General features: G+C 44.7%; 2 protein-coding genes across 2 annotated transcripts in view; both read right to left on the bottom strand.

Moving 5' to 3' along the window:
- FARP2 (FERM, ARH/RhoGEF and pleckstrin domain protein 2) overlaps positions 1-7,878 on the bottom strand; it is a 126,196-nt gene extending 118,318 nt beyond the window's left edge. The window contains exon 1 of the mRNA XM_044291023.1: positions 7,767-7,878. The gene's annotated coding sequence lies outside the window, so the exon portion shown is untranslated. The remainder of the gene's footprint in view (positions 1-7,766) is intronic.
- Positions 7,879-13,294: 5,416 nt separating this feature from the next.
- The window catches only part of SEPTIN2 (septin 2), a 59,556-nt gene continuing 50,185 nt past the window's right edge, over positions 13,295-22,665 (bottom strand). The window contains exons 9-13 of the mRNA XM_044292124.1: positions 20,423-20,568; positions 18,440-18,526; positions 16,257-16,314; positions 15,058-15,140; positions 13,295-14,969 (exon numbers count right to left, since the gene is read on the bottom strand). Of these exons, the coding sequence (XP_044148059.1) occupies positions 15,060-15,140; positions 16,257-16,314; positions 18,440-18,526; positions 20,423-20,568 (372 nt within the window). The 3' untranslated portion in view covers positions 13,295-14,969; positions 15,058-15,059. The remainder of the gene's footprint in view (positions 14,970-15,057; positions 15,141-16,256; positions 16,315-18,439; positions 18,527-20,422; positions 20,569-22,665) is intronic.

Genomic DNA, 22,665 nt, shown 5'->3' with positions numbered 1-22,665 from the left:
GCCCAGGGGTCCCCCTGCACTTACTAGTATGTCTGGGCGCCAGCCCGTTCGCCCGGTATAGGCTCCGGTGTCTGCAGCTCCCTCTGTTGTACTGGACAGATTTTTTGTATTAGGCGTGTCCCTTCCTGCAGCACTGGCCAATCGCAGCGCACAGCTCATAGGCCAAAAGAGGGAAGAAGTCCCTTGTCCTGCGGGCATTGTGTACTGTAGCGTTGTCCTGTTGAAAAACCCAGTCGTTACCACACAGGCGAGGGCCCTCAGTCATGAGGAATGCTCTCTGCAACATCTGGACATAGCCAGCGGTCGTTTGATGCCCCTGCACTTCCTGAAGCTCCATTGTTCCACTGAAGGAAAAAGCACCCCAGACCATTATGGCGCCCTCTCCACTGTGGCGTGTAGAAAACATCTCAGGTGGGATCTGCTTGTCATGCCAGTAACGTTGGAAACCATCAGGACCATCAAGGTTAAATTTTTTCTCATCAGAGAATAAAACTTTCTTCCACCTTTTAATGTCCCATGTTTGGTGCTCTCTTGCAAAGTCCAAACGAGCAGTTCTGTGGCGTTCAAGGAGACGAGGTCTTTGAAAACGTTTTTTGTTTATCAAGCCCTTTAGTCTCAGATGCCGTCTGATGGTTATGGGGCTGCAGTCAGCACCAGTAAGGGCCTTAATTTGGGTTGAGGATCGTCCAGTGTCTTGACGGACAGCCAATTGGATCCTCCGGCTCAGTGCTGATGAAAGTTTTTTGGGTCTTCCACTTTACTTTTTTGTTCCATAACCCTCAGGATCATTTAAGAAATTGTTGCGCTGTGAGAGACCCTGCTTATGCAGTTCAACAACCCGACCACGTTCAAAAAGGGAGAGTTTTTTGGTCTTTGCCATCACAACGTGTGACTACCTGACAGAAAATGACAATGAATCCACATCTTTGCACAGATTTGGCCTTTTAAAGGCATGTGGTCCTAAACTTTGGATCAGCTGAAAAACAGCCTGTTTCAGATTAATCGCTATTTTCAATTAATTGAATGCTCAAAAAATGTTTAGTCTCACTCCCATTTCTTCTTGTTGCATGTTGAAGCTCTACTTGGAACCTTGTTAAGATCCAACAATGTAAAATATGGTTTTTTTTTGCCGTTTTTCAAGTGGTCTTAAACTTTTGATCAGGACTGTAGTATCAATTACCATACAGCACGGGAGAAGATAACGGGGCCACAGGGAGCCAACGGAGTGGCGCCCAGGGATAATAGTAAGTGCAGTGAGATCCCTGGGCGCCACGCTACATGTCCAGATAGTTATCTTACAATGTTTGGACCCATGAAAAATCCTCTTTAAGAAAAAGGCAGAGAACCCCTTTAATTTTTGAGGGACAATTTATTTTTTTATGCCACAGTTCTGTCAGGTGTTAAGTATAGGCTAAAAGTGACATGACAAGCTAATTCTGTAGGTCAGTACACAATCCGGTCTCACAGTAAGCCAACCAGTAGTTGGTATAGAGTCAGAGAAGTGTATCCCTGCACCCCATTTATCATCCAGCCTGAGCCCCTATGATAGATCTGGTGCAGGTCTGGACACCCTCTCAAAGGCTACCTTCATCTGCGTTTTTAAATCTGGCATAGGAACAGCCTGCCGGAGTTCACCATACCCGGCATAGCTTGATTGGGGATCCGGCAGTGCAGGCCCTTTGACTACAATGGGATCTGATGGGGATCCAGACCGTTTCCAGTAGTGTATGCACTGGTTTTGGACTGAAAGCCAGCACTCATGCTAGAAACCGTCCGGATACCATTATAGTCAACGGTGTCTGGCAGGGAACTACAGCATCCGGCTATGCCAGATAAGGTGAAATCAGTTAGGCTGTTCCTCTGCGGGAAAAGCCTTCCGCATTTAAAAATGCATAGGTGAATCTAGCCTAAATCTACCCCGATTGCCTTATAGGGTTAGTAATAGAGATGAGCGTATTTCATATTTTGAAATTCATTTGCGGTTCGTTTTGTGGTATTTAGTGAGTAGCGTTATGGATTCCGTTACCAACTTACCACGGACCATAACACAATTCCATGACGGAATGCATTTAGAGGAATTCCGTCATAATAAAAGTCTAAGGGCTGCAAAACGGATCTGTCCTCTCCTGCATAACTTAGTCCTCTCCTGCATAACGGAAACCGGACGGATCCGTTTTGCAGCCACAGACTTCTATTATAACTAAATTAATAACGGAATGCCTCTAAAGGCATTCTGTCATGGAATTGTGTTATGGTCTGTTTTTTTTTTTTTTATCAGGAATAGATTCAGAATGAATGTGAAATATACAGGGAGGAATTCTACTTCTCTGCTTCCTACTGGACTACTTTAGGCTCACAAAACTGCATGGAAAACGGCTGTGTTTTCCCAAAAAATGGTGACCCCACCCTTTTTACTCTAGTTTTATCTATCGGTTCTGAAGTAGACGTAACAGAGGTTTTTTTCCCATGAAGAAGTATGACTTATGTAAGGCAGAAGACAACAATCCAGGACACGCAGGGAGCCAGCGCTTACACGGTAATACTGCTGGCTTTTACTTTTTCCAACGCACTACGGACATGTAAGGACAGCGCAAACCTACTGACGGGAGCGGTGCCATATCCCGCTGACTCATTTCAGAGCTTGCTCCAGGGAAAACATAAAATCGGATAACAGTAATGAAGTTGATGAGCGGATTATATATAAATAGTCTTTATTCTCAGTTTAATGTCTAATGCCTTAAAAACATGGAGAGAAAAAAAAAGAAAGAAAAAGCAATAGTGCTAAAGTTGTCGGAAACCAGGAGAATTAAGGGCGTTTCCAGTACTTAGATACTGTATGTAGGCCTATCCTTATGATACTTCATCAATATCTGCCCCACCCCCACCCCTTCCCAAACAATCAGCAGGTTTGGGCAGCCATCAGGACTGGAGACCATGCAGTGCTTCTGTCTCAGAATGTACACCCTCAGGTCAATCCTATAATCCTATCAGTAGTGGAGCTCAGTCATATCATCTCCTTATCAGTATATACTTTTGGAGAAAGATGGAAATCGAGCACCGAAAGGAAACCCACAGGGACTCAAGCAGGACCTAAAGCCTCCATACACACCAGCACTACAGACAGAGATGCTGAGCACTGAGCCGCAGTATCATACGTCCTATAAAATAACAATGTGACCACTAAGGGCCTATTCAAATATCATTTCACCTATACCTCAGGTTTATGGGGGGCGGAGGATTATTCACCAATGTATACCATGCAACAATGGGAACAAGCTCTAGAGATTCCACATACTTTGACTTCTGTGCAAAATTGAACAGAATGCAAGAGGGACAGTCGTGAAGGTGGCCTATGATTTTTTGGGGGCAATATATATTGTGCCTATAAACACTCTCAGCAATGTCCCCCAAACAACAGTGCTGGTAAAGTGCCCAGCATAACCAGTGCCAGCAATGTCCCCCCAAATAGTGCCAGTAATGTGCCCCGCATATACAGTGCCAAACAGCTTCAAAAGCAAAAGTGAAGTAAGAAACGTACAGATCTCACTGATGTTTATTCCATCTGCTATTTCCAAGGTAAGTGAGAAGCAGAGTCTGAACACCGCCCATCCCTGTGACAAAGCGTCATAACTAGTGGATCAGAAATAGCCATCACTAGTCGTCTGGTATGTGGCGGGTATTCAGTTCACGGCAAGTTTACATTTCTCAGAAGTCCAAGGCCGATCACTTACATGAGCCCTCAGAGCGTCCAACCGCGCTCCTAGACAAAATAATTTTATCTAGCAAGGAATTTCTTCTTCTTTCCAAGGGAGCGATCCTCCTAAATGCGGGCGGAGGAATGTATTTATACTAGGGACACAGACTGACATGACACCGGTCATCTCATTCAGAACTACTATTGTGGCACAAGACGACACCAGTGAAATATGTCACCCTCCATGTGAAACCGGCACAGGAGCTGGTTATCTTTTCTGAACAACCCATTCACATACACTTAAAGGGGTGTTCCAGGAAATGGTCCCTTTTTAAAGGGTCACCAAGTATTCAAAATACTTGTCATAGAGGCATATCAAAAGATTTGATTGGGTCCGAGTACCGAGACCCCCAATCTCTAGAATGAGACAAGAGATGCGCTCACATATTGCACACTGAGCTCTCTGCAGGAGACAGCTCCATAGACTTCTACTAGGTCTGTCTCCTGGAGAGAGATCGCAATAAGCAAGCGCTTCTCTCACCTCCTCTAGGACAGGGTTCAGCAACCTCCGGCACTCCAGGCGTTGTGAAACCACATCTCCCATCATGCACACTTGCTTGGCTGTTCTCTGAACATCAGCAGACGTGAATGGAGCATGCTGGGAGTTGTAGTTTTACAACAGCTGGAGTGCCAATGGTTGCCGATCCCTGCTCTAGGAAATCGGTGGAGGTCTCGGCACTCAGACCCCCCACAGATCAAAACCTTTCATATGTCTCCAAGACATATCAAAAGTTTTTTTGAAAACTTAATAACTTTTTAAGGTAAGCCCACCCCCTAGTATGTGGTCCCTAATAGAAGATTCAAACTCAGCTGCTCCCCAAAACTCTAGTTGTCCCCAGCCTCTTTACTTTTAGCCGGGGTCAAATTCGCCGCTGCAGCCAAACACTGGTCTCAGTAGGGACATGTCCCGAAGCAGCAAGTAACTCTGCAGTGACGTGCTACTTGGGGACGTGTCACAGCTGAGGCCAGTCACTGGCTGTAGCAGTCCATACCCTGGCCACAGTAAACACACTGAGAGTGGAAGACCACCAAACGGAGTCAGGGCTCCTGACTGGAGAACCAGGAAGCACCTGTGAGGTATATGGATATCATGGAAGACCTGCTTGAGACCCCTCATCATACACATCTGATGGCAGGCTGGTCCCCTCACAATCAGTGGGTCCAGACAGCATTCAGCCCCTTCAGCAGCTCTATAATACTGTGGAGCTGGTTGGGGCCATGTGCAGTATAGGAGTCATTGCTTCTGGCGTAGAATAGCTCCACAGGGCGGCACTTGCTGGGGCATGCCACAATCTGTACATGAAATCAGAGGCATACGGTACAGTAGGGATCTGTCTCACCATGCAGAGCCACAGGCCGGACCCTCCCATCAGAAACATACCAGAACATAGTGCCAATGTGAACAGCATTACAAAGGCCTGCCCTGGAAAACTCATATGTGAATAGGGGGTACAATAGTAGTCGCCACAAGGTTTTATCACACGTTCACTTTCACGGTGACCAACGCCAATGCTAATATACTGCAGTTAGACCCGTAAAGTCGTCATCTTCACACGAGAAGAAACGGCTGTAACCTGTGCTAGGGACTAAACGTCTACAAGATTACGTGTGCCGGGGATGCAGACAGTGGTTCCAAGATCCTGAGATAATCTCCTGGTGCGCAGCTACTTGGCATGACCTGAGGTATTCACAATCTGTCTGCATCCAGCCCAAACCTCAAAATACCCACCAGCAGAAATAGTCGCAGAGTAATCCAGCCCCATACTAAAGAAAAAACAATCCCTCCCGTAACGGCCCCCGGGGATGAGGGGAGACGCTGCTGTGTCCACGATGGAAATAATCAGATCTGAAGCCTGAAACACTAGAAAAACGCCAAAACCAGCGTCACATGATGTATACAAACAGCCGCTGATGTAATGCACAACACATGGCGGCCATAAGCCGTCTCCTGCCGCATACACCGCCAGACATCAGACACATATGTCTCACAGCGGAGACTTTTTTTTTCTTTTATTCCCTATATTAGTCTATCAGAAGAGCAGATAGTTATTATAAGGGATGTGCACCTTTAGGGGCTTTCTGGCAATCAATTCCCCCCTTCCCTCCTTGAGCAGACGTTTGAAGGGAAGCATACTTAGGGTACATGCACACGACCGTATGTATTTTTTTTTTGCGGTCCGCAAAATGCGGATCTGCAAAAAATACGGATGACGTCCGTGTTGCATCCATTTATTTTTTGTGGATCCACTGTAACAATGCCTGTGTTTGTACGCAAAACAGACAGGAATGGGACATGTTCTATATTTTTTGCGGGGCACACGCGGTGTGCTGTCCGCATATTGTGTGGACCCATTGAAATAAATGAGTCTGCATCCTATCCGCAAAATAAAATGGAACGGACACGGAAACAAAATGCATTTGTGTGCGCGAGGCCTTAGCCCGAGTTCACACTTCAGTTATTTGATCAGTTATTGTGAGCCAAAACCGGTAGTGAAGTCTACACCGAGATCACGTATAACTATTTGGTTTCCTCCTGTTCTGTGGTTTTGGCTCCCAATAACTGAGGTGTGAACTCAGCCTTACCTGCTTCCCGTTCTCCGCTGCGCTCCCCAGATGTAAACTTCTGTTCTGACACGGCTGCAGCGGTGACCTTACTGTCCTTGCGTCAAATGGTCACGAGATCCAAGGACAGCAGGTCACCGCTGCAGCCGCATCAAAATGGAAGTTTACATCGTGGGAGCCGAGCGGAGCAGCCGAGGTCGGGGGGCAGAAGGTGCAGGGAAGCAGGTGAGCGAGCACCGCCCAGGGATCAAAATCCTTCACTTCATTGAATATACTTTCATAAAAACAAGGTCACAGCAGTATAATCCATATAGCGGTGTATTAGCAGATTAGCACGATCGTCTGGTTGGCGCATTTCTATACACAACTTGTTCCTTACTCATAATGGACGAGACTGCGCCAGGGATGAGGGACATCCAGAAGTATGGACCTAGCTGCGTTCCAAAACGTGCCAACCAGACCACACTGCTAAAATACCGCTATGTGGATTACCGTATACTGCTGTGACCTGTTTTTTATGATAGAATATTCAATACAGAGAAGGATTGTAATTAGGGATGAGTGAACTTCATATTTTGAAGTTGGGGTCCGGGTTGTGGTATATGCTGAACTGCGTCATGAGGCATTCCATTATTCATTCCGTCATAATAGCAGTCTATGGCCTGCATAACGGATCCGTCCGGTCTTCGTTATGCTGGAGTCCTCTACTGCATAGCGGACACCGGACGGATCCGTTATGCCGGCCATAGACTTCTATTGAAGTGAGTGAGAAAATGCAGAGTGCATGCGAAAGGGGTCTGTTAGAGATGAGCATTGACTTTTTTTTTGGGGGGGGGGGGGGGGTCTGACCGTTGACTGACAGCGCCAGAGATCTCGCGCCTGCTCCAAGTAAAACAGTGTAAAAAATACAGAGCTGTGCTGGCCCCATAGAAATGAATGGATCAGTGCGCTAGCCGCAGAAAAACGTACACGAATGAAAAATAGGGCTGTGTGCACAGGGCCTTAGTATGGGAGATGACTGTGACCGGAGAGATAGCAGCACAGCCCCAATGTCCCTCATCTATAGGGGTATCTGACAGAAGACGTATAGGACATGGTCATAATGCACATTTCACCTACAGTGCTGAATACAGAACATTTAGCATCATGCCCTATATATTTCCTTATCCTCCAGGTACATGGAGCACACGACATTTCTTTCTGTGCAGGGAAAGATTTAGGAGTGCGTGTCCCTTTAAGAGCAAGTTCTGGTCAGGGCAGCGCAGCCTTCACCTATGGACACCGTGCCTGTCTGCGCTATACCCTATGGAGCACATTACATACAAGTGCCCCCGGTGCACCGGTCACCTCACAGCAGGTACAGGTGATATACTGGGGTAAGGTCACACACCTATAGCCGGGGACAATTATCCCAACGTTACCCCCCATAATAACAATAAGCTCCACCTACCTGGGCTCCCGGGAGAACGCCGCTGCCCCTCACACTCTGCACCGAAACTCCAACCGACACTAACGGTTACACTCAGGATTGGCCACTTCACCGCTGAGAGGCGAGGCCCTGTTTGGCGGGCGGGCGTGGCGTATTCCTACAAGTGGGCGGAGCTACACGTCTCCTCTACACATAAACACTCAGCCGAAAAGTGGGCGGTTCTCACAGTGTGATTGACAGTCTACTTAATCGCCTGGGCGGAGGAGCTAGAAGCCTTGTTGACGTCACCGCTGAAACTTTTAAGAACTGTTTCTATAGGCCGAATATGCTGTAAGGATCCGTCGCCGAGCTGTGATTGGTTAGCACGTCGCCTAGTGATACGACAGTAAACAGCAGGAGGGCGCTGGCAGCCATACTTGTTGAGGGTAAAAGTTAATCACAAAGATGTTGGTAAGAGTTAAACGTAAAAGTAAATGTTAAAGATGTTAGTAAGAAACGAGCTACATTTCAGCGAGTTTGTTTAGAACAGGGATCAGCAACCTTTGGCACTCCAGCTGTTGTGAAACTACAATTCCCAGCATGCTCCCTTCATTTCAATGAGAGTTCTTAGAATAGCAGAACAAGTATGCATGCTGGGAGTTGTAGTTTCACAACAACTGGAGAGGCAGAGGTTGCCTACCCCTGGTTTACAACATGGGGTACTAAATTCGTGCAGTGCAGAACGGAAACCCACGGAAGCACTATGGAGTGCTTCTGTGAGGTTCCGTTCCGCACAAAGATAGAACATGTCCTATCTTTTTGCAGAACGGAGGGATGCGGACCCATTCAAGTTGAATGGGTCTGGATCCGTTCCGGAGGCCTCACAAACCTTCTCCGTGCATTGCGAACTGCAAATTGCGGCCCTAATGCACGTAATGGAACCCATACGTTCGCGTGAACAAGCCCTTAGGGTCTGTGTACATGAGCATAGTTTTTTACATCACGAAAAATCGCAGACAAAATTATTCAGACATGTGCCTATTAATAAATTGGTCAGATCTTCCACCAGTGGGGTTTTAACCAAGACCGGTGTGTGACACGCTGATCTTTAGTAAATGACCCCCATTAAATGACCGGACTGTCCCACCAAAATCTTCTTGTTTAGTGATAGAAGTTAAAGGTGTATGGTCACCTTAAAGGGGTTGTTTTTTCCCCCTTCTTTCTATCAGGGTCAGATGTGCTGCTGCTGCAGCCAATGGCTGGCTTCAGAAGTGACATGCTTGGGGACACATCACTGCTGTATGGCAGATCGATAGAGGAGGACCAAAAGACCAGTAAAGAGAGGGAGCCACAACAGAGAAGTGGGGAGCAGAGGAGTAGGGATAAAAAAAAAAAAAAAAAAAAAAAGTTGCAATCCCTTTAAGAGTATGGGTTGCATGTCAATGGTGTACTTAATAGGTCAAATCTTTGGTTTTGCCACCGTTTTTGGAAAACCATGGCCAAAGCCATTTATTGAGCGAGATTCATGAGTAAATCCTTCCATTGCAGCGCTGGGCTGGTGGAATGTCACGCTGGAAGTTGCAGGATACCTGGTCATTAAGCCCAAGCTTCAAAAATAATGACACCGACAAACTAGTAACTAGAGTAATGACAATTATCATGGACACAAATTATACAGCAAAACGTGATGCCAAATATATTTATTTAAAACCATTTATTCCATGAAAAAAAAAAAAAAAAAAAAAAAGTACAAAAAAAAAAAGTTTACCAAATGCTGACATGTCTAACTACAATGGAGTGGAGGGGTCAAAGATTACATTACAGAAAATATATATATATAAAAAAAAGTCAGGAGTCGTGAATCCCCTGTAACGTAAGGCAGTGGTCTACACAGTAATACAGCTTATAGGTATAAACAGAGGAAATTATAAGATTGGGAAAAGAGTATTGTCTGAGGATCACATTCTTTTCGGTAACCCAAACATTTTCCTGCCTTAGTATTAGGGCTCATGTACACAACTGTGTGTATTTTGCGGTCCGCAAAACAAATACAGATGACGTCCACGTGCATTCCGTATTTTGCGGAACAGAACAGCTGGCCCTTAATACAACAGTCCTTTCCTTGTCCAATAATAGGACAGGTTAAATTTTTTTGCAGACAAGCATAAGGAAATGGAATGCACAAGGAGTAACTTTTGAAATTAATGGTTCCGCATACGGGCCGCAAAATTCGTGTGCATGAGCCCTAATGGGATGGGATCGTGTTTTAGGTACAAAATGGACGGACAAACTCACAGGGGCCACAGATTTTTCATCAAACTTTGTGAAATGATTGCACTCATTTCAAGGCCAAGCGCACAGCTGGCATTCTTCTACCTGTGAAGGTGCCCGCACACCGTGTGTATTATATGCAGATATTTTTATGGCAAGTCTGCAGATTAATACAGTACACACCAAGTAGATGACATTTAAATCTCATATACATGATTTAGAGTCTCATCCACATATACCACCCTGTGGTGTGCATTTCTATGGATATAGATTTTCAATGCAAATTTAATTTTTTGCAATGCAAACAGAGATCTGGGACAAATTGCTATTAAATCCACATGCAACATTCAGATTTTGCCACGGAAATGCAGCAAAATCTGCATCAAATACATGAACTTGTGCATTTTTACCTGCATTATTGACACTGTACGTTGACCCATCTGCTGGGTCTATTAAATTGAAAAGCGCTGATGACCAACCCAGAACTTACACGATCGTGGCAGTGTGTAAGAATAAACCCAAAGGGCCCTTGTGTTATTGGTAGGGGTCCAACTACTGGGACTCCCATTTAAAATGTTCAGACAGGCTGATTGGAATCAAAGGCCTCTTATGTTGCCAGACCTGCAGAAAGAAGCATTCTTACCTGCTGCCCACTTTGATCCCCGCTAGTAAACTTCCCATTTGACGGGGGTCGGTCACATGGCTGCTGCAGCAGTGACATATCCTGCCTGTGTCGTGTGACCATGGGGAACAGGTCACTGCTGTGGCCAGACATTGGCTGCAGCAACCACGTGGTCTGTGTCAACCAGGATGCCGACATGCAGAGGCCGGAGCGTGGCAGCAGTATAGCCGAAGGAACTGGAAGCCATTGGTGGAAAGCAGGTAATTATGCTTTGCTCTGCGGGTCTGTTGATATTGGGGAAGGGGGGAGGGGGGGAGGGGGGGTCTGAAAGAGAGGCCCCCTGAATGTGAACAACCCAACAGCATCTATGCCCCCCCCCCCCCAACTGCAACAATTTCAGTTATATAACGATAAACAATATTTTAGGAAAAAAAAAAACTGATGATACAACCAAGGAAGTTCTCTACAGAAAAAGTGTACAAGTTTTTTTTTCTTTTGCTACTGGCATTTTTACTAAATAGCTGAAGTTGTTTGAGTCTGACAGTTTTTGAGAAATTCAGCATACTGAAGCTTTTGGCCGTTTTTTTCTGCTTCTCTATAGGGAATAAAAACACCATAAAAAACTTTATTCACAGTCAATTAGAAAAAAAAAAAAGTGATAAAACCAGGATGCGGTCTGAAAAAAAAAAAAAAGCTGTTTCTATGACTTTTTCTAGTGGGGGGAAAATATGGCAGTGTATATCCATGTGTGTAGGGATCCTAAGGCTAGAACAAGTGTGGCTGAAAACTCACAGCCAAGTTCTGCCCACCCACAGCACCAATGGCCATAAGATTTTACCAAGGCCAAGCCACCACTTAAGCACTTCATATTTGTAGGTGTAACGATTGCTCACCTTCCAATTGGTTAATGGTTGTTCGACTAACGAAAGACCTACCCTCGAGAAATTGGTGTGTTTTTTTCCACTATTAAATAAACACCATAGAAAACACTTTTTTGCCATGCAGTGTTTTGTGGCATCTTTTTCAAAGCAAATGTGTGGTTGGCGTTTTTTCCTTCTATGGGGAAGGGAATGAAATAATGCCTAATAAACTGCAGAAGCTGCAACATGCTGAGTCTTTGTAGGGGAGGGGGCATCATACATTAAAGGGGTCCCGACTCCTTTGCTGCCTCGCTTGAGTCAAGTCCCCCACTGTCCGCTTTGGCACTGCTGCAGCGGTGATCTGTCCCAACCCCCAACCCCTCTTTAAATGATGTTAAAGTATGAGAAAATGAAAGATACTAATGCAGAGATATAAAAAAGGTCACGAGTTTATCAGAACTCCGTGCCCTCGGTGAAGACCATCTTTCCCAGCACACACCAGACTTTCAGATTGTGATCTCCAAGAATGCTACTGTAGCTAACATGATTACAGAGAACGAGAACTCGCTACCTACAGGGTGTGAATTTTCTCACATACCTTCTTATTGAAGACCAGTAGTATCACCCTAGCTTCCAGTGATCTAACGTATTACACAAAGAAAGGTTTGCTTTATCTGTACCAGGATCTCCCAGCTATTCTATAGGGAAGCCTGGGGGGGGGGGGGGGGACACCAGTAGCAGTGGAAAGAAGTTGTACAAAAGTAACTACAAAGTGCATTGAGATGGAAATATCCTCCCAACAGACTTTCTGGATGGATAAATGACGACAGATTATACAGGAATCCTCTCACTTCATCTGCTACAGTTGTTGCCCGTTTCATCTGTTAGGGGGCCCTTACTAGGAATGAGTGAACCAGACATTTTCAGGTTCAGGTGGAATTCCGTTATCGTGGAATATAATGGAATTCTATGACAGAATGCAAAACAGAAGCCTTTGTTTTCTGTTCTGCATAACAGAAACCAGACTGATCCGTTGTGCTGTCCATAGACTTCTATTCTGACGGAATGCCTCTTAAAGGCTTCCATTTTGCATTCCTTTATAGTCTGTGATAACGGAATTTCGCCAGAACCCAAACACGTCGGGTTCGCTCCTCCCTAGCCCTTACACCTACAATAGCCATTCAGCTATCTTTCCAGAATTCTCCCCCAAACCTGCTTGGTCCAGTGTGCACATGTTTTCAATGGGGAGAGGAGAAAGCTGCTGCCAGGTGTTAGAATGGTATCTGTCAGCAGCGACCTCCCTATCAAACGGTCTGCATAGACACACAGCTGTGGATCACCTGATTACAATGCTGTTTTTCTTTTGTTGATCCAAGGCTCCGTTCCCGAGTTAGGATACTTTTTCTTAATCTGCAAATAAATATGCCTTTGGTGCAATGAGGGTGTCACCATTGCTCATGTTGCACCCGAGCTTCCCTCCTTTCTGTGGCCAGCCCCTTCCTGGCCGTTTTGATTGAAAGGGCCAGGCGGTGGCAAAGCAGTGAAGGAGGGGGGATGGCCACAGAAAGGAGCAGAGCTTGGGTACAACAGGAGCAATGGTGACGCCCTCATTGCACCAAAGGTCTAATTTTCAGATTGAGAAAAAGTTTCAGAACTTGGGAGCGGAGCTTCAGATGAAATGAAAATCAGCGTTTTAAAATCAGGAGAACCACAGCTGTGTGTGCATACAGCTGGATAGGGAGGTCGCTGGGGACAGACTCCCTCTAAAGTCCGCCATTTATAGGTTTCAGTTTAATTAGGTAACGGAGTGACCCAAATCACGGCAATCATTTTATTCTTACAATAACAAAAACAGAGATCGTTCATGAAATGTCAAGTATTGAGAATTTTCACAATGGAAAACATGATGCTGATCAGTCTCTCCATTTTCAGCAGGATACGTCAACAGTATAATGATATATGATAGGGCTCGCCCGATACCCTTCACTTCAACAGACTGGATGTTCTCCGTCTGATGCTACTGCTTTCCCTAAGAAAGTGATGCGGTAGGAGTGCCAACTTTCCCCAGCGGAATATGGGAAAAGAGGAATTGCGCATTCTGGATTTTAACAGTGTCTGACAGTGGCTTATTCTCATCTCCCCATTGAGAACACATATATGCTCAGCCGAGCCAAAGTGAAGAACAGCTGTCAGCCGAAGCAGCGCTAGTATAGGTGTATGGGCACCTCAACTACTCCTTTATATCTTGGGTCTGGATTCACTTAGATATTTTCTTGCCGGCTCTTGGGTAGAAAAAAAAAAAAAAAAAAAAAGAATGTTTTGGCTAGTTAACAGTCCTATGCATATGGCCAGCTGAATTTAATATCAAGTCCTAATGAGCAATACACAGTCATTGTTCATAGACTTGACAGTATAAGGCAGCGGTCTGCAACCACCTCCCAGCATCCCCCGACTGTGTAGCCAAAGATGGCAGATGACAGATATATGATCTGGCCCTGCAATACTGTTTCACATTTCTGGGTTAGATCCAAGATATTCATAGTGGTATTTTCCTTTTATTGAAGCAAGATCTTAAAGGAGTTTGCCCGCCTAGGACATGGATGGCATTGTTCATGTCAGATAGCAGTGGGTCCCAGTGGCGGGATCTACACCTATCTCCAGAATGTGAGGAGATACAGTGAAGGAGAGCAAGCCATGCATATTGCTATGGAAGTTGCGAAAATAGCTGAGCAAGCATGCCTAGCTGTTTTTAGAAGTCCCATAGTGGTGAATGGAGAGCACAGTGCAAACGCAATTGCCTCTACATTCACTGTTATGGGACTGCCAGAAATATTTTCGGAACTCCCATAGCGGTGAACGGAGGGTGGCCGTGCATGTTCTCTGTTCACTTTGGGTGTGATCCACACCTATCTGACACTGATGCCATATCCTAGTGATATGGCGTCAATGTCCTAGATGGGCCAACCCCTTCAAGTAAATCTGTGAACACATTCCTCAGATTTCCAAAATGGCACTACTAGAATGTAGCTACAATTGCCCAGCTGTCTGAGCACTGAATTTCTTAAAATGTTAATGCCATGTTGCCAAAGCCATGTTGTCTAGTTCTTAACGTGAGTGGTGTAATACAGATAGATAACAGAGAGACACAGGAGAGGGGACGCACGTGACGAGCGTACATCCATACGCTGCTGCCACATACTGTATAGAGGGACAAGATCGATGCTCTAATATATCAAAGGAAACGATTATATAATGTAACAGTATCCGAACGGTTTTGTTGCAGCTCGTAACAAGGCTCTTACATAGAGATTATAAATTGTTTCTATTCTATTGTCACAAAACTAACATGATAATTCTTGAAAAGTATTAAAAACAGTGGGGGGGGGGGGGGGGGAGATTGTGTGTAACACTCGTCAGTATGTGTACTGTACAATGGACACAAGTAAATCCCCGCGGAGGGCGCTCCTCTTGCCGTGTCCTTTGGCTGTGGTCCTGGGAAGGGAAAATTAAAAACAGTCACATCATGCACTGAGGTTATGAAGTGACAACAGCTGTAACACCAAGAGCGACGGCGCTTTACCATTACACATGTTCCTCTCCTCCTTGTCTCTGGATCTGCATTTGGGCCTGCATCCTTACAATCATTTCCTGCATGCGTCGAAGCTGTAATAGAAGTAACAGGTAACTGATCCCTCCTTAGCAACTATCGTTTAACTAACTTGGGCAAAAGCAATCAGCAAACTATGACTGTGTAATGCTTTAGGCTAAATGCACACGATCAGGATTGCGTTTGGATTTTCTGCGCCAATTTGCATGCAGAAAATCCACACCGTAGGTCAAGTACATCGTATTCTATGAGGATTTGAAATTCTCATGCACACAATGCAGATTTTTTTTCCCACGCAGATTTTAAAATCCACAGCATGTAAAAAAAAAAATATTTTTCCTGTCCGGATTTTCTCCATTCACTTCAATGGGGACAGTAAAATCCGGACCAGTTGATGCAGATTGACCGCGCAGATTTCCCTATGAACACCTGAAGATTTTAGTGCGGATTGTTCGCACATAAATGCTGAACATGTGCATTTACCCTTCATGTTCAAGGACTGGCATGTGATAGCGGAAGGAAAGGGGGCCCATACTATTTAGATAAATGTAGGCTTTTTTTTCCCCTTTTTCTTTCTTTTCGTTGCAGCAAATAAGGGAAATGGGGAGTAAACATCTGTTTTAAACTTAAATATGGTATAATTTGTACGGTGTAAGAAATTGTATAATAAAAGATTGTTATAATGTAAAAATTATTAACAATGCTGATGTTTGTAATGAACTGTCTAAAGATTATTTTATTTTTTATATAAAAGATAAAATGTAGGCTGGATGCTCGTCTAGCCAACCACTATGTCAGGTGGCAGCTTATCTCCCCTAAGCACAAAACGATTGGGTAGTTTGAAATCCAACTGCCTGATCCTGTTATCCCATCAAATGTGATGTCAGGAAAGAGTCGAGCACTGAAGTCCATTCAATATGCTGCACTCAGTCCTCTATACATGAGCTTAGGGCTCTCTTCTTATACCAATCAGCAGTGGCGGGAGGAGCCTGAAGGGCTCCTGCAGTGCAAGGAGAAAACCCAGCACTCAGGCTCATTTTGGCAAATGACTGGGTAAGTTCAGCACTTTGCTTAGGGGCTCTCAGATAGGGCAGTATAAAACTGGTAACTGATTGCCTTTAGTCTAATGTCTCCAGGGGACGTGGCCAAGGTCATCTCTGTATGTCACTTACCTCAGCTTCCTTCTCCAGCAGTATCTGATCCTTTGATACTTCCACATTCTCAACTTTGCTGCAATTGAATGACAAACACTCTAAGTACCATATCTGCTGTAAGTCAGAGCATTACCGATAACCGATACCACTAGTTAAATGCAGTCACAGTCATACACTAGACTCTACTAGAGTTACCCACCAAGTCGCAGTATGCCGCATTGCGACACCACTGAAATGGACTACGTAAAACATCACCGTGTAGCTGTACCCTTTGAGGTCGTTGTGTAGCCCCAGCCGAATTCTTAAGGCAGTATATAATTGTGCTGGGTATGCAGGATCCTAACCACACAGATCCAAAGTACATACCATATTTGCTGGACTATAAGACATACTTTTTTTAGTAGAAAAATAAAGATAAAAATCTTGCTAAAAAGTGCTTGCATCTTATAGTGTGTCATCAGGGTGGTCCTGCGGTTCCAAAGCTCCCCGACTGCTTTCTTATTGATCCAGCAGACCACTCATACAGTGCTCTGCTGGATCAATAAGATGCGTCCACACACTTCTCTCTCCATGCCCCACACCCATCTGTATGATCAGTGCAGGCAGGAGAGGAGGCTGAGCAATCTGTTCAGCAGATGAGAGGAAGGTCCTAAGCTGCATGTAAGGAGATGAAAACTCCAAGTAAGTGCAGCTAAGGGACCTTTGATGATGTCACCAGTGGGATAGGCCAGAACAGGAAGAGGAGAAATGGGAGTTTATTTTTTTTTAAAAGGGAATCTGTCACCTATTTTCACCATATAAAACTGTTAACATAGCAATGTGCAATAAAGCACCTTCATTCCTGCATGGGTCCTCTTTCTTTTATTCAACTTTTCATTTCAGATGAAAAAGCGATTTTCTGATATGCAAATGAAGTCTCAAGGTGCCCAGAGGGGCGTTATTACTCTGCTCTAGTGCCCAGTAACGCCCCCCTGCAGTGCCCAGCCGGCCTTTCTTCCAAGCCCAGCCCGCCTCCTAAGAAATAAATGTCCTCCCACATCCTTGCCGAACGGTGCCCCCCCCCCCCCCACTATGTCATGTAATTTATTCACTGCACCGTCTATGCTTCCTCCTCTCTTGGCCTCCGAAATCCCACGCAGGCACAGTATCGCTGAGTGCCTGCGCCTGTACAATACTCCTGCTCCAGAGGGCAACAGCCTCAATAGTGTCACTGGGCATGCGCCGAGCCCAGTGACATAATCAGAGCGCTGTTGCCCTCTGGAGCAGGAGTATCGTACAGGCGCAGGCACTCAGCGATACTGCGCCTGCGCGGGATTTCGGAGGCCAAGAGAGGGGGAAGCAAGGACGGTGCAGTGAATAAATTAAATGACGTAGTGGAGGGGCGGCGCCGTTCGGCAAGTATGTGGGAGGACATTTATTTCTTAGGAGGCGGGCTGGGCTTGGAAGAAAGGCCGGCTGGGCACTGCAGGCGGGCGTTACTGGGCACTAGAACAGAGTAATAACGCCCCTCCGGGCACCTTGAGACTTCATTTGCATATCAGAAAAAATACTTTTTCATCTAAATGAAAAGTTGAATAAAAGAAGAAAAGAAAGAAGACACATGCTGGAATGAAGGTGCTTTATTGCACATTGCTATGTTAACGGTTTTATATGGTCAAAATAGGTGAGAGATTCCCTTTAATTAAGATTGACACTAGAATGGAGTCCACCTTTTTATTAAAGGTCTGACTTTTATTAAAGGTGTGTGTGTATAATATGCGTACTACACAGCTGTTGTGTGTGTGTGTATGCAGCAGAGCTGTATATGTATTTGTATAATGTCATGATCATGGAGAGTACAAAAAAAATAAATAAAAATTATATGATTCCTAAGTACCTAGCAGAACAAACATGGCGGGACACTACAGAGAAACGTACTAGCATAGGTACATTTAATAAGGTGACAACACACACCATTGCTGTTACAATGGTCAGCAGAGGACACAGGAGCTGACCAAAACTTAAATCCCTGTACACTAGACCCCAAAGTTACTGACCTTGATCCAGGGAAAGGTTTAAAAAAGGTAGACTTTTTTTATTTTACTTTCTGTAGTCTAAACCTGGGGTGCATCTTATAGTCCAAAAAATCCGATAACTGTGTGTCTGCACTTCAGTTCCCACAATGCATCACTCTCAGTTAACAGAAAATGATAGGGTTGTACCTGGAACCACCTCTTTTGAGTCTCTCTGAGCGGAAGTTCTCATAATGCAGATCCTGAGTCACTTCTTGCAGGTCCTGCATGTGGGTGCTGTGGAGGCAGGAGACTACTCGTCAGAATAACCAAGAAGATACACATAGTAATGATATCCCCTTTATAATATTCTTTAAAAACATCAAGCAGCCAAATCTCAGCATAGTAGCAAGACAATTTCCAGATATTCATGTACATCAAAGCAGGTCTTTTATAAATGGTCTCCTGCGGCCCCTTGCAGATAAGCGAGAATTCTGCGTGGGTGCAATGCGTGATGCGAACACATTGCTCCCACACGGAATCCAGACCCATTCATTTAAATGGGTCTGTGTACATGAGCGGTGGTTTTCACGCATCACTTTTGCATTGCATTAAAAAAATAAATAAATAATAGCAGGATATTCTATATTCTGCTATTTTCACGCAATGCTGGCCCCATAGAAGTGGATGGGGCTGCGTGAAAATCAAGCATCAAGCAAGTGCAGATGTGATGCGATTTTCACATGTGTTTGCTAAGAGATGCTGTTTGTAAACATTCAGATTTTTATCACGCGTGCAAAATGCAGTAAATCACATTGAAACCGCGCGATAAAAACTGAACGCGATTGCAAACAAAACTGAATGGCTTTGTTTGCAAAATCGCACGGTTCTCACCGAAAGCGTCCGGACACGCTCGTCTGCAGGGGGGCCTTAAAGAGGACCTTTCACAAGAAGACATGTATTGAAATAGTTATATTACCTTACAGTGCGGCCCCCAGTGATGCCTTTCCGCTTTTTTTTCAAAGGACCCCCCCTTTCGTCCGCTGTGGTCCCAGTTTGTTTTTGGAGGCGATTCGGTTCAACTAAGCGGGGACTTGAATTTGTCCTGGGCGCGGTTATCTTCTCCCTGGCTGCGAGCACATCCAATCAGAGCACCCTGCTCTTAACCAGGGAGAAGGAGCTCAAGTTCTCGCGAGAATCGCAGCTCCTTCTGCCGCGAGAACTTGAGCTCCTTCTTCATGGCTCAGAACAGGGAGCTCTAATTGGATGCGCTCGCAGCCAGGGAGAAGATAACCGCGCCGGACAAATTCAAGTCCCCGCCTAGTTGAACCGAATTGCCTCATTAGCATATGAGGCGCCAAAACAAACAGGGACCTTTGAAAAAAAAAAAAAAAAAAAAAAGCGTAAAGACATCACTGGGGGCCGCACTGTAAGGTAATAAGTATTTCAATACATGTATCCTGGTGAAAGGTCCTCTTTAAAAGGTCTGTTTAACGGTCCTCAGATCAGCTGACGGCAAGTCCTCATTTCGCTACATGTCACCTATTGAAATCAATGCACCAGGTCATCCAGAAGATTTTCCACAATCTTGGTGCTTACTGATTAAAGACTTTCAGTAATTGGAAGGGAAAGAACTTGTACAGCAGTGCACATAAGGATGTCCCCTCTCCCCTTTCAGGATGCATGCTCAGCTCGGTCAGGAGAGATGGCTGTCAACTGAGGCTAAATGCACACGATCAGGATTGCGTGCGGATTTTCAGCACGGATTTGCGTGCGGAAAATCCACACCGTAGGTCATGTACATTGTATTCTATGAGAATTTGAAATTCTCAATGCACATGATGCAGATTTTTTCTGCGCGGATTTCAATTTATTTTATTTTTCCTGACCGGATATTCTTCATTCACTTCGCAAATCCGCATGCAGAAAATCCGCACGCAAATCCACATCAATGAATGCGGATTGACCGCACAGATTTGCCTGCGAACACCTGCGGATTTCAGTGCGGATTCTCCGCACATGAATCCTGAACTTGTGCATGTACCCTGAATGAGCCTTCAGCCAACAGCTATGTAATGTGTATGGCCAGACTTGCACCCAAGGAGTCTTACAAACACTTGATGTAACCACTCTGTGCTTTTGGTTGCCGAAAACTTTGACGTAACAAGTGTGAAAATTCTCAGCCACACTTACATTAGCATTGTCCTCAGTTTCAGGAAGTCATTATGTTCTGGGTTCTCCACTTCGACCACTCCCCAGGGGTACAGGCGACCTCTAACCTTTTTACCTTTGGCCTCAATGAGCTGATTGGAACCGACAACAGAGAAGGGGATACTGGCCTACAAAAAGAAAGAAAAGATTATATAATTCACCAAATTTATTGCCTATATTTTCACATCACAGGTAGCCACTAGCAGTCCATGGACAAGAAAGCTGGCCATCAAACATGAATGTTCACATGTGATCAGAGATGTACCTACAACCACAAAGCTAGCTTATGATGTTCGCACAGTGCAAGTGCTGAACACATCCATCAGTGCAATGCAAACTAAATGTGAGAGGAGCAATGGCTACCACAGACACTCCTCTACCATTCAGTTCTGTTGATCATACCAGGGAGATGTGCTACTGAAATCAGGCATATTTCATCCTGATGAAAGAGGTCCATCAGCCAACAAACCAGAGTTTGCTTGTTCACCGTCTGCTAGATTATATTGGCTATAGGGAACCAGAATTCCTATGAACGCTCGTTCCCGATAATTGGCCCAAAAATCATGCAGTGTAATAGGGCCCCAACTAACTAAGAATGCCTTTTTGTAATATACATTTGTAACAATAGATAGTAATAAAAAAAATACAATAGATACATTTTAGGTTATTGCCAGTTTTTTTCTGTTTGTTATTAGTAATTTGCGTAGATTCTTTTGTTTTAGTCAAAAGTGATTTCAAATTATAACATAAGGAACATAAAGCTTGTTATCCAAGTGTATGCAAGTCTAGGATATAAAATATTTCAGGAATTTTAAAAGGAACAGAAAATAAACTAGATTTTTATTTCAAATGACAAACGTACAATCCCCCTGACCCAGTTATCTCGTGTCCCTTGCATAGGGAAAACACCAGTGGCGTTTTTGATGTGGGGATAAACAGCTTCCCAAACACATACTATGCAGTTTTTTTCCAAATTTCCAGATCGTTGCACGCTCCCCTTCAGTGTGCGCTATCTGTAGAGCATTGAACCCAACAGGAGGGGGAAAAAAAATAACTACTGGAATGTATAAGCCAACATAAAGGTTTGCATACAGTACTGTATATGGTCTTTCCATAATAAGTATCTTTATTTATACAGCCCTAGATACATGGTAAAAAGGTGGATTCAAACTTTAAATATTTGGTGGGAGAGAGGATTCAAAAATTTTTATTTTTATTTTTACAAATTTTACTAAAACTTTCCCCTTTTTTCAATTCTATTAGGGGACGTGAACATGCTATGACTTGTATCATACTCTGCAATAAGTCTGTACAGTGCTTCTTAGTGTCATGCCATTAAAGAGGTTGCCCTGGTTCTCCTGGCTGGGCTCCATTAACCCAGACATCATGTCGACAACATGTGACTGCTGCAGCCAGAGTGGCAGCGCAGCATCCTGCTGGTAAGTACTTACCGTATCTTCATTGCAGCCTCATCAGGAGGGCTGTCCAGTTTCTTCCCGATACCGGACAACCCCTTTAAGCACTGCCTCTGGCAGTCAAAGTGTGATTGACTCCATATTAATCTAAGCAATTATATGTTTAAATAGAAATAAAACAAGTTTACTGGCGCTCTTACTTAAAAATGTTGCAAGTATGCTGCAAGGAAGGACAGTGCCGCAATACAAATTGAGGTAAAATAAGCTTACTCTCGGACTGCACCTAAGTACCAGCGACTAGAAGCAGGGTTCTACCACATCTCTTGTCCTCTAAGTTAGAATTAGTATCTATATGTGACACCGCCTACCTGTACTTGAAGAGGAGAGTCCGCAATGTTCATGTGTAGTGTTGAATACTTGATAGTTGTCCTGATCCTCCAGAAGCAGTCAGGCTGTGTAGCTGGTAAACGTGCTGCCAGCCGGCAGCATGTTTCCTATTCAAAAAAGCTTGCACTCCAAATCAGAGCGCTGGTGACGTCACGCTAGCTCAGTTACAGGAGCTGTTGTGGACCAAAAAGCCAATGCATTTCGAAGGGATCACATTTCTTCCTCAGGGATAGTCCTAGTCTCTGTGCTTCTCCTTATGCAATATAGCTTACAGCTACAGGAGCTGTTGTGGACCAAAAATACGACACGTTTCGAAAGGATAGTCTTTCTTCCTCAGGGATAGTTCTTTTCCTTATGAGAAGCAGAAGCACAGGCAAAAGGACTCTATCCCTTAGGAAGAAAGGCGATCCTTTAGAAACGCGT

This window comes from Bufo gargarizans, chromosome 4, assembly GCF_014858855.1.
Source record: "Bufo gargarizans isolate SCDJY-AF-19 chromosome 4, ASM1485885v1, whole genome shotgun sequence".
In the NCBI taxonomy this organism is placed as follows: Eukaryota; Metazoa; Chordata; class Amphibia; order Anura; family Bufonidae; genus Bufo; species Bufo gargarizans.
Note: the sequence above shows the minus strand (reverse complement) of the source record. Positions and strands in the feature narration are given on the sequence as shown.